General features: G+C 40.1%; 1 protein-coding gene across 7 annotated transcripts in view; it reads left to right on the forward strand.

The window, feature by feature from the left end:
* The window catches only part of C20H3orf20 (chromosome 20 C3orf20 homolog), a 77,483-nt gene that overhangs the window by 26,450 nt on the left and 37,121 nt on the right, over positions 1-13,912 (forward strand). For 4 of the 7 annotated variants that reach the window (XM_049097584.1, XM_025449041.3, XM_049097585.1 and 1 more), the window contains exons 7-9: positions 547-834; positions 8,721-8,870; positions 9,651-9,771. In XM_049097584.1, coding sequence (XP_048953541.1) covers positions 547-834; positions 8,721-8,870; positions 9,651-9,771 — 559 coding nt within the window. The remainder of the gene's footprint in view (positions 1-546; positions 835-8,720; positions 8,871-9,650; positions 9,772-13,912) is intronic. The other 3 variants (XM_049097588.1, XM_049097589.1, XM_049097586.1) reach the window with 2 other exon arrangements.

A 13,912-nucleotide genomic window follows, 5' to 3' on the forward strand; every position in this document is an offset into this window, starting at 1 on the left:
TGATGATAGCTAATGATTCTGGGTCTCACAAGTTCTAGTAAGATAGTCTATATTTCTCCAAAGGCTCAGACCATGGGCCATTAAGGATTTAAAACCTAGCCCCATCTAAGGGATATGTCTTGTTCTCCCATGGGCCATTACTGCAGCTACAGAACATGGGAGGAAGGAAGCCACCCAGCTTGCCCCTTACTGTAATATTCTGGAAGGAAGTTCTTTCCTTGTAACCTCAGGAGTGGGGATTGAGCAGAGCCTCCACCTCCCCCTACTGGGTCCCCCTTCTGTACTCAGTCCCACCGCATGGGTCCTCACCCCACTGCTAAAGGTGGAAGTCAGGCAAGGACTGGTTTCAGAGGGGCAACAGGACCTTCCCAGTTCTTCCTAAAATTCTTGCCTTTAATGACAAGGGAAAATGGGGATGGGCACAGGTACTTTGAGGACAGGAAATTGGAATGAGAGTCTTGGGAACTGGACAGGGGCTGTAGAGAAAGTGTCCCTGGTGAGTAGGAGCCAAGTGGCTAGAAGATATGTTGGTCTCCTTCCCTGCAGAGAAGCTGAAAGGGCCTCGTGGAAAGGGAGGAATTTCTCCTACCCCATGATCTTTCGCAACTACAGGGCAAAGGTGCCCTCTCATCTAATGTCAGCCCCGAAAGGGGACGCTCAGACCCTGAGCTCCTACCACTCTCACCTTCCGGGTGCTCAGACATCCACTCCCACCCCTCACCAGCCTCTTGTCTACCACCATCCTCACTTCAGCCGACATTCTCAGGACTGGAAGGTATCCAAGAAGGTCATCAAGTTGCATTACACCTTCTATGATGGGTCCTCCTTTGTGTAGTATCCTTTTATTTGATGCTGCCCCTTTTCCCCAGCAACTCAGCCCCAGAAAAGTCCCAGGCTTGAATATACCTGGGTATTTAGTTTGGCTTTTCAACTGACCAGAGAAGCCTGGTGACAGGTTCTCCAGGATATTAAGCATTTTTCAGGTCAGAGAAGGCTCCCTTTAGGGAATGTCTGGGTGGGAAGCAATGCATCAGGAAGTTGCCTTGGACCCCTGTGTTCCTTGCAGGGGTCCTGTCACCTACTCCCCAATAGGCAGTGGGGCTGGACAAGATGCCCAGTCCATTTGATGGCAAGGCTCTGAGACCAGAGAAGGCAAAGCACTTATTCCAGATTCTGCAGTCTGAGCCAGATGAGACATCAAAGAGAGGAGCCACTAAGCCAGACATCCCTTCATTAGGAATGGATGGTGTCACTCACTTCAGGGTCACAAAAGGAATTTGGTGGCAGAGCCAGGCCTGGGTTCAGGGCCACTTCACCTCTATTTAGAGCCCTCCTTCTGGCACAATTGTCATGCCTTCCAGAATTGTTTCCTGCAGCAGAGAGCAGGAGATGGGGATGGGAAGGGGCCTTGTTTAATAATAAAACCAGTGGGTACTCAGTGTCCCGTGCTTTAAGAGGAGAGGGAGCTCTCTGAACTATCCCACAGGCTGCCCAGCCAGGCCTGCCCAGCAATAGCCCCCCTCACTTCATTTGGCCTCCTCTCTAACTGAACTGGGAATTCAGAATTTAAGCATCCTGTCAAAGGAGTCCTATTGTTTCTCTGACTGTAAATGAATCCATTCATCACACTCCGCTCAGCCCTGCTCCCTTCCAGGAGAGCTGCTGCTTGCTGTGGGTCATGGGCCCTCCCTTCCCCCTTTCCTGAAATGAAGAAATGATTCTTCATTTCCTTGAGTAAGATCATCTCCCTGAGCTTGGGAAGCTGTGTCTGTGAATTCTGTTACCAGCACGACCAGAGGGGGTGGGCTAGAGCACAGCCTTCATTCTTTCCCCTGTCCCAGAATCCTGAGGTCCTCCTGGGTGGGACCACCCCAAACCCACAGGCACTGCTCCTGGCATGCTTGACTCATCAAGACATTTTCTGGGCTCAGCAGTTAATTCTAGTCTCATGGAGATTGCTGCGCAAAGCTCTCAGGTAGAAATGGTCCATCTGCCCCTGAGGTGCCAGATAGCTCCCAGCCCTGATTGGTTTCCTTTGTCCGCAGTAGACCCCAGAACCATCCCCAGTATTCATTTCATTTGGGTTTTATTTCTTTCGTTGTCAGCATCTCCTGGATGTCTTCCCTCAACTGCTGATTCTCCCATCAAACTTCCCTCGAGGCCTTTTTCCCTGTGCACAAATAAACTCACATTAAAAATAAACCTTAGCACTGTTCCCTTAGGAATTGGTGGAGCACTCAGAAATACTCTGTGAGGTACACATTTTTTTTTAATACGGAAAAATGTACATCACATAAAATTTCTCATTTTAACCATTTTAAAGTGTATTTCAATGGCAGTAAGTACATTCACAGTGCTGTGCAGCCATCTCCACAATCTAGTTCCAGGGCTTTTTCAACACCCTGAAAGGAAATCCCATGTCTGTAAGCAGATGCTCCCCATTTCCTCTCCCCTACAGTCCCTGGCAACCACTAACATGCTGTTTGCCTCTGCATTTGCCTGCCCCAGATAGTTCATATAAATGGGATCATGCAGTATGTGGCCTTTTGTATCTTACTTCTTTGACTCACCATAATGCTTTCAAAGCTCAACCATGTAATATACATCAGTACCTCCTGTTTTTACTGGAGTGAAACTCACATAATATAAAATAAATCTTTTTAATATATATAATTTAGTGGCAGTGCTATTTAGTGTCATGCTACCATCACTTCTATCAAGTTCCACAAACTTTTCATCACCCCAAAAGAAAACCCTATGCCCATTCAGCAGTCACTTTCTCTTTTCCCCTAGCCCAGCCTTGGCAACCACCAATCTGTTTTTCATCTTTTTTGATTTGCCTATTCTGGACATCTCATATAAATGGAACCCTGTAATATGTGGCCTTTTGTGTTTGGCTTTTTTCACATTGGATGTTTTCAAGGGTCATAACATGTTTAGCACATCTCAGAATTTCCTTTGTGTGGCTGAATAATAATTTATTATATGGATATTCCAGTTTTTTTCCTAATCCATTCATTTGCTTATGGACATTAGGTTTTCTCCACTATTTGGCAATTGTGAACAATACTGCTATGACCATTCTTATAGAAGTTTTTGTTTGCATACCTGTTTTCAATTCTTTGGGGTCTATGCCAAAAGTGGAATTACCAGGTCATATGGTAATTCTATGTTTAACTTATAGAAGGACTTTCAAAATGTTTTCTGCAGTGGCTATACCATTTTATAGTCCCACCTATATAATATGTGAGACTTCTAAGTTCTCCACATTCTTGAACTACACTTGATATTTTCCAGTTTTTAAATTCTAGCCATTCTAGGACTATAAAGTAATATCTCATTGTGGCTTTGAATGGCATTTTCCTAATAACTAATGATTTCAAGCATCTTCATGTGCCTTCTTAGTATATCTTCTTTATAGAAATGTGTCTTTGCCCATTTTTTGATTGTCCATTACTTATTGAGTTGCCAGAGTTGTTTGTATATTATAGATACTAGATCCTTATCAGATATATGATTTGCAAATTTTTTTCCTATCCTGCAGGTGGGGTGTTTTTTCATTCTCTTGATAGTATCCTTTGATATATGGAAGTTTTAAATTTTTATGAAGTCTAATTTTTCTTTTTTTTTCCTTGTAATTTGGGTTTCATACCTAAGAAACTATCTTGTACCTATATTGCCTTCTAAGAGTTTTATAGTTATAGCTCTTATATTTAGGTCTTTGATCCATTTTCAGTTGATTTTTGCATATGGTGTGAGATCAGGATCCAACTGCATTATTTCTCATGTGATACCCAGTTGTTCCACCTCTATTTCTTGAGACTATTCTTTCACCATTGAATGGTCTTGGCACCCTTGTTAAAGTTAACCATTGATATATGAGTTTATTTTTGGACTTGTAATTCTATTCCATTGAATTGTATGTCTTTTGTTATGCCAGTGCCACAGTGTTTTGATTTTTGTAGTAAAGTGTTGAAATTGGAAAGTTTGACTCTTTCAACTTTGTTCTTTTCTCAAGATTACTTGGTTATTTGGGGTCCCATGCAAATCTGTATGATTTTTAAAATAAAATATTCTGTTTTTGCAAAAAAAAGACTGATGAAATTTTGATATGGACTGCACTGAATATATAGATCACTGTGGGGCATTTTGCCATAAACAAGATTAAGTCTTCCAATCCATGAATACCAGCAACAAATGACCTGAAGTGCTGTATGAGCAGCAACAACAATTTTTTAAAAAGCAATAAACAAAAGGAAATGATGTCATCTAATAGCATCAAAAAGCATCAAATAGCATCAAAAGAATAGCATCAACCAGAATAGCATCAAAAAGAATAAAATACTTTGGGATAAATTTTACCAAGGAGGTGTCAGACTTGTACACTAAAACCTACAAAATATTGTTGAGATAAATTAAAGAAGACTGAGATAAATGGAAAGACATCCCATGTTCATGAGGTACAACTGATTTCTGGGTGTCAATCTTGTATCCTGCAATTTCCCTCTGCATGTTTCTAGGAATTTGTTTTTTCAACTAGACTATCTCACTTGTAGGTATACAATTGTTCATATACTTCTCTTATGATATTTTTAAAAATTTCTGTAAAATCAGTAGTAATGTCTCCATTTTTTTATTTTAGGAATTTGAATTTTCCTTTATTTCTGAGTCAGTCTGAGTTTTCTCAATTTTGTCGATCTTTTCAAAGAACTAACTTTTGGGTTTGGTGCTTTCTATTGTTTTTCTGTTCTCCATTCTATTTTTCTCTCTTCTGATCTTTATTATTTCCTCCCTTCTGCTAGCTTTAACTTTAATTTGCTCTTCTTTTTCTAGTTCCTAAGGTGGAAATTATGGTTATGGATTTGAGATCTTTCTTCTCTTTTAATGCGGATACTTTTTTTTTTTAAACTTTTTTTTTCAATATTTTTTATTTATTTATGGTAGTCACAGAGAGAGAGGCAGAGACATAGGCAGAGGGAGAAGCAAGCTCCATGCACCAGGAGCCTGACGTGGGATTCAATCCCGGGTCTCCAGGATCGCGCCCTGGGCCAAAGGCAGGCTAAACCACTGCGCCACCCAGGGATCCCTAATGTGGATACTTATAACTATAAATTTCTTCCTGTGATGGTTTCACTTTATCCCATAGGTTGTTGTTGTTGTTGTTGTTATTGTTGTTGGCATATTACTCCTTGGTTAGAAATTGTAAGTGAGAAATTATTTTAACACCTGAAGATAAAACTACAACAGAAGATTCCATAGGTTCTAGATTTTGAGACATTCTGGGAAGTTTTCTCTAAAGTATATCCTTTCCATAGAATGGCAACATCATTCTCCTTTAAAAAGTTACTGGACACTTAGCTAATAAAAGAGCTGGACAGTTAAAAAAATAAAATAAAATAAAAAGTTACTGGACAAAAAAATAAAATAAAAAATAAAAATAAAAAATAAAAAGTTATTGGACAGACATCATTTCCACCATCACCTATATAAACAATTTGTGTATAATTCATAAATTTTAACTGTTGTAACTGAATCTACAAATTCTACCAAAACTACAGTTTTGCAGATTCTCTGGATATCTATTGCAAGAGTGAGCGTGATAATTTTTCAGTGAGATGATCATTGCTATCAAAAGCTGCTGGATTTGTAAACACTTTATCAAACACATCATGAAAACTGGTAGCTTCTAAAACCTAATCTATGAAGACTGAATTTGAATCTGAAATAATGATGCAGTCAAATTTATCTTTGTTCTTTCTTTTTTTTTTTTTAAGATTTTATTTATTCATGAGAGACAGAGAGGGAGAGAGGCTCAGAGACACAGGCAGAGGGAGAAGCAGGCTCCATGCAGGATCACGCCCTGGGCTGAAGGCAGTGCCAAACCGCTGAGCCACCCGGGCTGCCCTATCCTTGGTTCTTTCTTATAAAGTTCAAAAGTTCCACCAACCCTAGAGTGAAATGTATTGATGTCATTGCTCTATTAGTTTCATCTTCTCTTACATCTCCCTTTCCCATATTCTTAAAGATTCTGCCCATAAATTCTGCCCCAAATCCTTTTTTATAAGAATTTTGTAGCAGCTTTTTCTCTGGAGTGCACTGTACAATCCAGGTGTCACTGTTGTCATGTATGATTGTATTTTCAAAGTCAAAAATAAACAAAATTTTCATGGTTCCAAAAGCAAACTTGAGTTACCAGTATATTGTGTTCCTGTGGGGATGATTCTTTGAGCACTCAGAATTAAACTGACTTAGTATTTCCAAGTCAATTAGTTATACTTCAGAAGAGAGCTTATGTTAAACAGTCATGACAATCTTCAGTTTTAAACACCAGCTAGTTTGTAACCAACATTATTCCTACTCTATATACAGGGAACAAAGTTTTCCAGTTTGGAGCAAAGAAATGGAGACTTTCTAACTCCAGCATTATTATGGTGGAACACCTGATAGAAAACCAGCTGGGTCCACCTTGAATGTAGGTGCAATCACCTAGTTGGGGGTCATCCCCTGTGAGAAGCATGAAATCATGGATGAAAATGGGAGCACCAACCTGGGCCAGATCCCCAGGGCTCTTCACTGACCCAGGTCAGATGTCAGCAGACATCCTGGCTTCTGTGGCTGCTCCCTTGGACTCTGCCCTCTGACCTCATTCCCATGCCTTATCCCATAAGTTCTGATATGTTGTGTTTTTGTTTTCACACCTTCAACTTTTTCTAATATCCCTTGTGATTTCTTCTCTATCCATTGGTTGTTTAAAGGTGTATTGTTTAATTTGCACCTATCTGAGAATTTTCCAAATTTCCTTCTGCCATTCATTTCTAGTTTTATCCTGTTGTCAGAGAAGATATTCTCTAAGATTCCAGTCTTTTAATATTTATTGAGACTTGTTTTGTGGCCTAACATATCTTTACCAGAGAATGGTCTTGTGCACTCAAAAAGAATGTGTATTCTGCTATTGTTGAGTGGAGTGTTCTGTTAGGTCTAGTTAGTTTATAGTGTTGTTCAAATTCTCTCCTTTCTTTATTGATATTCTGTGTAGTTATTCTCGCCATGATTAAATGTAAGGTAATGAAGTCTCCCAACTTTTATTGTAGAACTGTTTCTTTTTTTATTCCTGTAAGTTTTTGCTTTATATGTTTTGGGTCTCTGTTGTTAGGTGTGTATATGTCTATAATTGTCATATCTTCTTGAGGTATCAGCCTTTCTCCCAATATATAATGTTCTTTTTTGTATCTTGTAAAAATTTTAAAAGTCTATTGTCTCTGATATCAATATAACCACCTCTGCTGTCTTTTGGTTACTATTTACACGGAATATCTTTTTCCATCATTTGACTTTCAACCTAGTTGTGTATTTAGATCTAAAGATCCAAAGGAAGCCTCTTGTAGACAACATATAGTTGGATCTTTTCTTTTTGTTTTTTTAAATCCCTTCTGTCAATCTCTACTCTTTTGTTGAATTTAGTCCATTTTCATTTAATGTAATTCCTGATATGGAAGGACTTGATTTTGTCATTTTACTATCCATTTTTTAAAAGATTGTATTTATTTATTCATGAGAGACACACAGAGAGAGAGAGAGAGAGAGAGAGAGGCAGAGACACAGGCAGAGGGAGAAGCAGGCTCCATGCAAGGGTCTCCAGGATCACACCCTGAGCTGCAGGCAGCACTAAACCGCTGCACCACCAGGGCTGCCCTACTATCCATTTTCTATACATCATATCTTTTTTTGTTCTTCAGTTCCTCTATTATTACCTTCTTTTGTGTTGGATTGACTTTTTTTGTAGCATGCCATTTTTATTCCCTTCTCATTTTCTTTATCCCTATTTTTAGTCATTTTTTTAGTGGTTATCCTGATATAATAGATTGAATAGTGTCTTTTCAAAATTTATGTTCATGTAGAACTTCAGAATATGATCATATTTGGAAGTGGGGTCATTGCAGATATAATTAAATTAAAATAAGGTCACATTAGCTTAGGGTTGGGCCCAATCCAATGAAGAGAAAACAGACACATACAAAGTAGGAAGAAGGCCATGTGATGACTGAGGCAGAGGTTAGAATGGTACATCTATAAACCAAGCAATGCCGAAGATTCTTGACAACCACCAGAAACTAGGGAGAGGCAAGGAAAGATTCTTTTCTAGAAATTCTTCTGTCTGGGGTACTACTTAAATTCCTGCAGTAGCTACCCAAACTGTGTTCCTTCAAGCTGGGACCAGTGTTTCTTGGGGTTACCTTAGTAGGAAATGAGCAGAGAGATGTTGCCTCTACTCATAGATTGATCATAATGGGAGGCAGCCTGACAACATTAGAAATATGCTTCAGAGTTCAGGTCCTGGTTCTGCCACTTCCTTGTGGTGTCATGTGAGGAAGATAATTTCTCTGCACCTTGGATTCCTCATCTGTAGGATGGGCAACTTGTCCTGGTTTGCCTGAGACTTTCCTGGATTTAGCACTAAAAGTCCCACAGCCCAGAAAACCCTACTCATTTGTGAGGTGGAGATAATACTACCTCCCACAGGGTGGTTGTGAGAAATAGAAAGAAGATACAGGAAGGCACCCGAGACATGGTTATGTTCCAAAGTGCAAGAAGGGTCTTTGAAGACTAGGAATGATGCACCAAATAGCTATCATTTTGACATGTAGACTTACTTTCCATGGAGCACCTGAAAGCAGAACCTGGAGAGTTTTCTATTAGTTCTCCTTGACCATTTTTGCCAGCTATCCCTCTGGAAACATCGCCATGTGTCAGATCCCCACGTGCTGCAGAGGGAGAACCATCACCTACCTCTTTAATGACACACCCAACTTCTTTCTGGCTCTGTTCAATGCTGAAGGACAGGGCTATGTTTACTACAACCTGAAGGCCCGGTGAGTGGCTTGGGGGAATCCTGGCCCCATGGAAGTGTTTCTGATGGTGACAAAGGGAGGCACTGAGGTAGTAGTCCATGGGAAAAGGAGAGTCCACCAGTGTCCAGAGGTCTAGGAAGACAGTGAGGCAGGGCTAAAGTAGGGCCTACAGGGATGTAGGCATTTTGAGGGCTGACCTTCGCTTGCTAGATGTATGTCACAGAAAAAGAGAAGGGCAAATCCCCCCATCCCACTCCACTTGTACCCCCAGAGCACTAAGATCTGGATTGTTGTCGGGATTCATGGAAAAATTACTTAGTGGATAAGAGTGTTTTATACCAGCAGTAAGTGAAGGAGAGGCTATGAGTACCATTTTGTGGGGGCTTTTAAGAGAGGCGCATATTCTTGTCAGCCAAAAGTCAGTTTCATAAACTTATGAAACTTATCAGTTTTCAGAGGGAATAACTTACTCTTGTGTTATAGATGTTCCCATTCCCATTTTGGCACCTGAGATCTTGTATGTGCAGGCTTTTGGGCATACACTCCATTTCTTCCCTCTTGGGTTTGACCTGAGCCTCCATTATCTCTGTCAAACATGCCCTTTCTGACTGACATTCCTGTAGCATCAACAGATGAAGAGGCCTCAGACCATATAGGCAGAGGAAGTGAGGCTGCCCGCTGGACTTCATGGTTCCTCTAACCTATGACAGAGTCTCAGAACCCTGCCTGCCTGTTGTCTGTAGTGAGGAGGACTTCCTTCAGGGGCCTGGCATCAACTTCTGACCTTTGTATCTCTCCTAGTTGCCCCTACGTCTTGGTCTTGGATGAGGAAGGTGGGACTGCCAATGACTCCAAGGGCTACGTAGTCCACAAATGGAGCTGGACTTCCAAGACGGAGACTTTGCTCTCCCTGGAGTATAAGGTGGGCATGGACAGCATAGGTGGGGTGGCCTCAGCAGCTTTCCTCGGGCTGCCCAGCAGTAAGAGTCAAGAGGGCTACCTGTAAGACAACTGCCTTGCCCTTGGGAGCTATATAGTCTCATTCAGAGTGAGTGGTGGTTGGGAGCTGACTGAAGTAAACTTTTCACCAGCCTACAGCAACTGTTGGGTGTGGTACTGACCTTTCCTAGTAATGTATGCCCTATTTTATTTTTATTGTTAATATTACTACATTTTAATGGTTAAAATGCCTTTCATTTTATGAAGGAACTATTATAGTAGTTGATAGCTTTATTTTTAATGTCTATACATGGCAATAAGAAAAGTTAGCAATTCTATGTTGGTCTTCCCAGTTTGTTTTTATAACTTTACTATGTCATGAAATAAAAAACCTGCACATCACAGGTAGCTGACAAACTCTTTTTTATTATTCATTTGATTGTTCAGTCACTCATTAAAGATTTATTAAGTAATAAATTAGTGTGGAATTACTAAAATTAAATAATGGTGATAAATTTAATTTATTAATAAAGTAGCTAAATGTGTTTGTTATTTAATTTAAGGCAGAGTTTCTCATTCTTGGCAGAAATGAAATTTTGGATAGATAATTCTTTGGATAATAACTATGCATTGTAGGATACTTGGCAACATCGCATCAGATGCCAGTGGTATCCTCTCCCCAAGTGTGACAACCAAAAATATCCCCAAACATTGTCAGATATCCCTGGGGGGAATAGTTGCTCTTGACTGAGAATCACTGATCTAGGGGGTAGAAAAATAAATAAAGCCCCTCAAGGAATCCCAAAGTCCAGGAGAGTAATAAGGACACAAGATACAGAAGAATAAGAGCAATGAGAGAGGGACAAGCCCATATGGTTGGGATTCAGAGAAAGATCACAGAACACAGAATCTACTCAAGGTGGCCTGCTATTAAGAGCCTAAGGGTAAGGGTTATGGATGCTCTTGGAGTGTGTGGCAGGTACCTTACCCCTAATTGTCTGTCTCTTGCTATTCCTGCTCTTCCTCTGCATTGGCTGCTGTATTCTCATCCTTATATCCTAATTCTTATATGTCACACCTCTGCTCAGAAACATTCAATCCCTTGAACATATTTTACCCTTCCCATCCCTTTGGCCTGAAATGTGCCCCTTCCTCTCTCTGCCAACCCAAATTTCCTCTCTTTTGCAGCCCTGCTCATACTTCTTCTCTATCATGGCATTGCAATCCACATCCATTTCTCTTTTCTCACAGTACCCACAGTCTGGGTTAGTAATTAGTCATATTCTTATTGCATATCATAATCTTATGGAACCTTAAAAATACAGATCCCCAAGCACAGCCCCAAAGAGATTCTGATTCAGGTGGTCTGTTATGAGTACTAGATATCTGTAGTTTTCACATGTACTCCTGATTCTTGGCCAGGTCAGAGATCATCAGTCTAGGAGTCTATTGAGTTATTGTCTTAATATTAAGCTTTTTGTAGATGTTTGAAAAGTTTATAGTCCATGAAGATTATAAATTTGTTGCAGACAGGCACCGTATGTTATGTAACAGTGTGACCAAGTGGACAGAGAACTGGAATGAAAACCTGAGAAACCTTGTTTAATGCCAGCTAGCCAGACTCTGACTATTAAGTTTTGGGAAAATCACTCAGCTTCTCTGAGTCTTGGTTGTCTGGTCAATACAAAGTGGGTCACCAGATCAGCCCTGCCTCACACTGCTTTTGCAGGAACTAAATAAAATAATTGCGGGGGGGAGTTGCTTTGACAACACTAGATTGTTTTGACAATATAGTTCGGTTCATTGTTCTATCCCCTGGAGCTGCATACAGAATTTCACAACAGCTGCCGGTGCAGTCAAGAGTGGCCTGGAAGACAACAGGAGCATGTGTGCATATGATTCATGTAACTAGAAGAGGGAGGGGAGAGGATTCTAGGAAGAGGGAATAGCACCTGTAAATGCTTGGAGTTGTGACTCAGTGCAGTATCTTTAAAAGTTCATGGGTGCAACTTGTGAAAGAAAGGGGGCAGGAGGTATATATGCTGTGGGGTGGAGGTAAGAGGTATTGGATGTCAGGTGGAGGAAATTGCTTATCGTTTTGTAGGCTGCAGTGGCCAGTTTATTTTCGCCCAGATATTTACATTTCCAGTGTTTTTCATTCCTCTCTGAATATCCAAGTTTTCCTCCAGTATCATTTCTTTTCAGTAAAGAAATTCCTTTAGCATTTCTTGAAGTGCAGATTTGCTGACAACAAATTCTGTTTGCTTTATTGTTGAAATTTTTAAATTTATTTTTATTTTTTTATTGGCGTTCAATTTGCCAACATATAGCATAACACCCAGTGCTCATCCCACCAAGTGCCTCCCTCAGTGCCCATTACCCAGTTAAAAATGTTTTTATGAAAGGATATCTTTGCTAGGTATGGAATTCTGGGTTTACTGGGTTTTTTCCTTCTAACAATTTAAAGATACTCTTCCACTGTGTATGTCCTCCAAAGTTAATGATGAGAAGTATGTAGCTATCAAGTCACTGTTTATTTTTCTAGCTGTTTTCAAGATTTCATCTTTAATCTGATTAGTTTGACTATGATGTGTCTGGATGTGGTTGTCTTTGTTCTGTTAGGGGGTTTACTGAACTTCTTGAATTTGTACACTCATGTCCTTCACCAAATTTGGGAAGTCTTCTGTTATTATTTTAGGGGAAAAAAATGTGCTCAACCTTTCTCCTTTTCTCCTGAGACTCCAATTACATGTATTTTAGAACTTTTAATATTGCCCCAAAGGTCTCTGAGACTCTATTGTTTCTTTTTTTAAATTTTAGAGGGAGAGAGAACATGAGCAGGCTGAGGGGCACAGGGAGAGAGAGAGAGAGAATCTTTTTTTTTTTTTTAATGATACTTTGTGTGGACATTCAAGTTGACAATGCCTTTTTTTTTTTACAAGATTTATTTATTAAAGAGAAGGAGAGAAAGAAAGTGTGACTGGGGGGAGGGACAAAATGAGAGGGAGAGAGTGAGAATCTCAAGCAGACTCCCCACTGAGGGTAGAGCCCTTCATGGGGTTTGACCTCATGACCTTGAGATCATGATCTGAGTGGAAATCAAGAGTTGGTGCTTAACTGACAGAGCCACTCAGGTGCCCCCAGAGAGAATCTTAAGCAGACTCAATGCTTAGCTTGGCGCCCCACATAGGTCTCGATCTCACAATCCTGAGATCATGACCTGAGCCAAAATCAAGAGTTGGATGTTTAACTGACTAACCTACTCAGGCACCCCAACTCTGTTCTTTTTTGTTGTTCATTTTCTTCTCAGATTAGATAATTTCTATGGATCTAACTCTCAGGTTCACTGACTATTATGATATCTTCATTCTGCTATTATGCTAATCCTGTGAATTTTTTAAGTTTCCCATATATATTTTCAAGTCTAGAATTTCCATTTAGTTCTTTTTTTTACATTTCCTATTTCTGTGCTGAGATTGTGTGTTTTTTCATTTATTACTATGTTTTCCTTGACTTCATTGAGTACAGTTAAATTGCTGCTTTAGAGTTCTTGTCTGATAATTTCAACATCTGGGACATACCACACAAGATTGGTTATCTGTTACCTTAAGAACGGCTCACACTTCACTGGTTCTTTACATGTTCGATAACTTGAGATTATTGACATTATGTGTGTTATCTGAGGATCTGTGGACTGTAGAATCTGAATTTTGATGTATTTCTCTGAAGAGTGTTAAAATTTTTTGTTTTAGCAGGCAGAGAACTTGATTAGACTCACACCACAAACTTTGTCTTACCTGCAATGGGCAGGAACTCACATCTCAGTTTGTCTGTTTCCCTAGCAGTAAGCTGTCCTGAGTCTCCTCTGCTCATCCATGGCTCAGGGATTAGCCAGGGATATGGATGGCCTATTCACAAAATTTGGGTCTCTATTTCTTTGGTGCTGTCTCTTCTGGAATTTTATCCTTACTTTTCTGTGATTGTAGTTTCCACAGGTTCAGTCCTTTGGTTTTCTGGGTCAGGAAGATGGTGGTGTTTTGGCCATGACTCTAGCTTGCCTTCATGCCAAAACTATAAAGTAGAAATTCATCCCATGCTGGCCCTTTCTTTTAAGTTTTGACTCT

This window comes from Canis lupus, chromosome 20, assembly GCF_003254725.2.
Source record: "Canis lupus dingo isolate Sandy chromosome 20, ASM325472v2, whole genome shotgun sequence".
Lineage (NCBI taxonomy): Eukaryota > Metazoa > Chordata > Mammalia > Carnivora > Canidae > Canis > Canis lupus.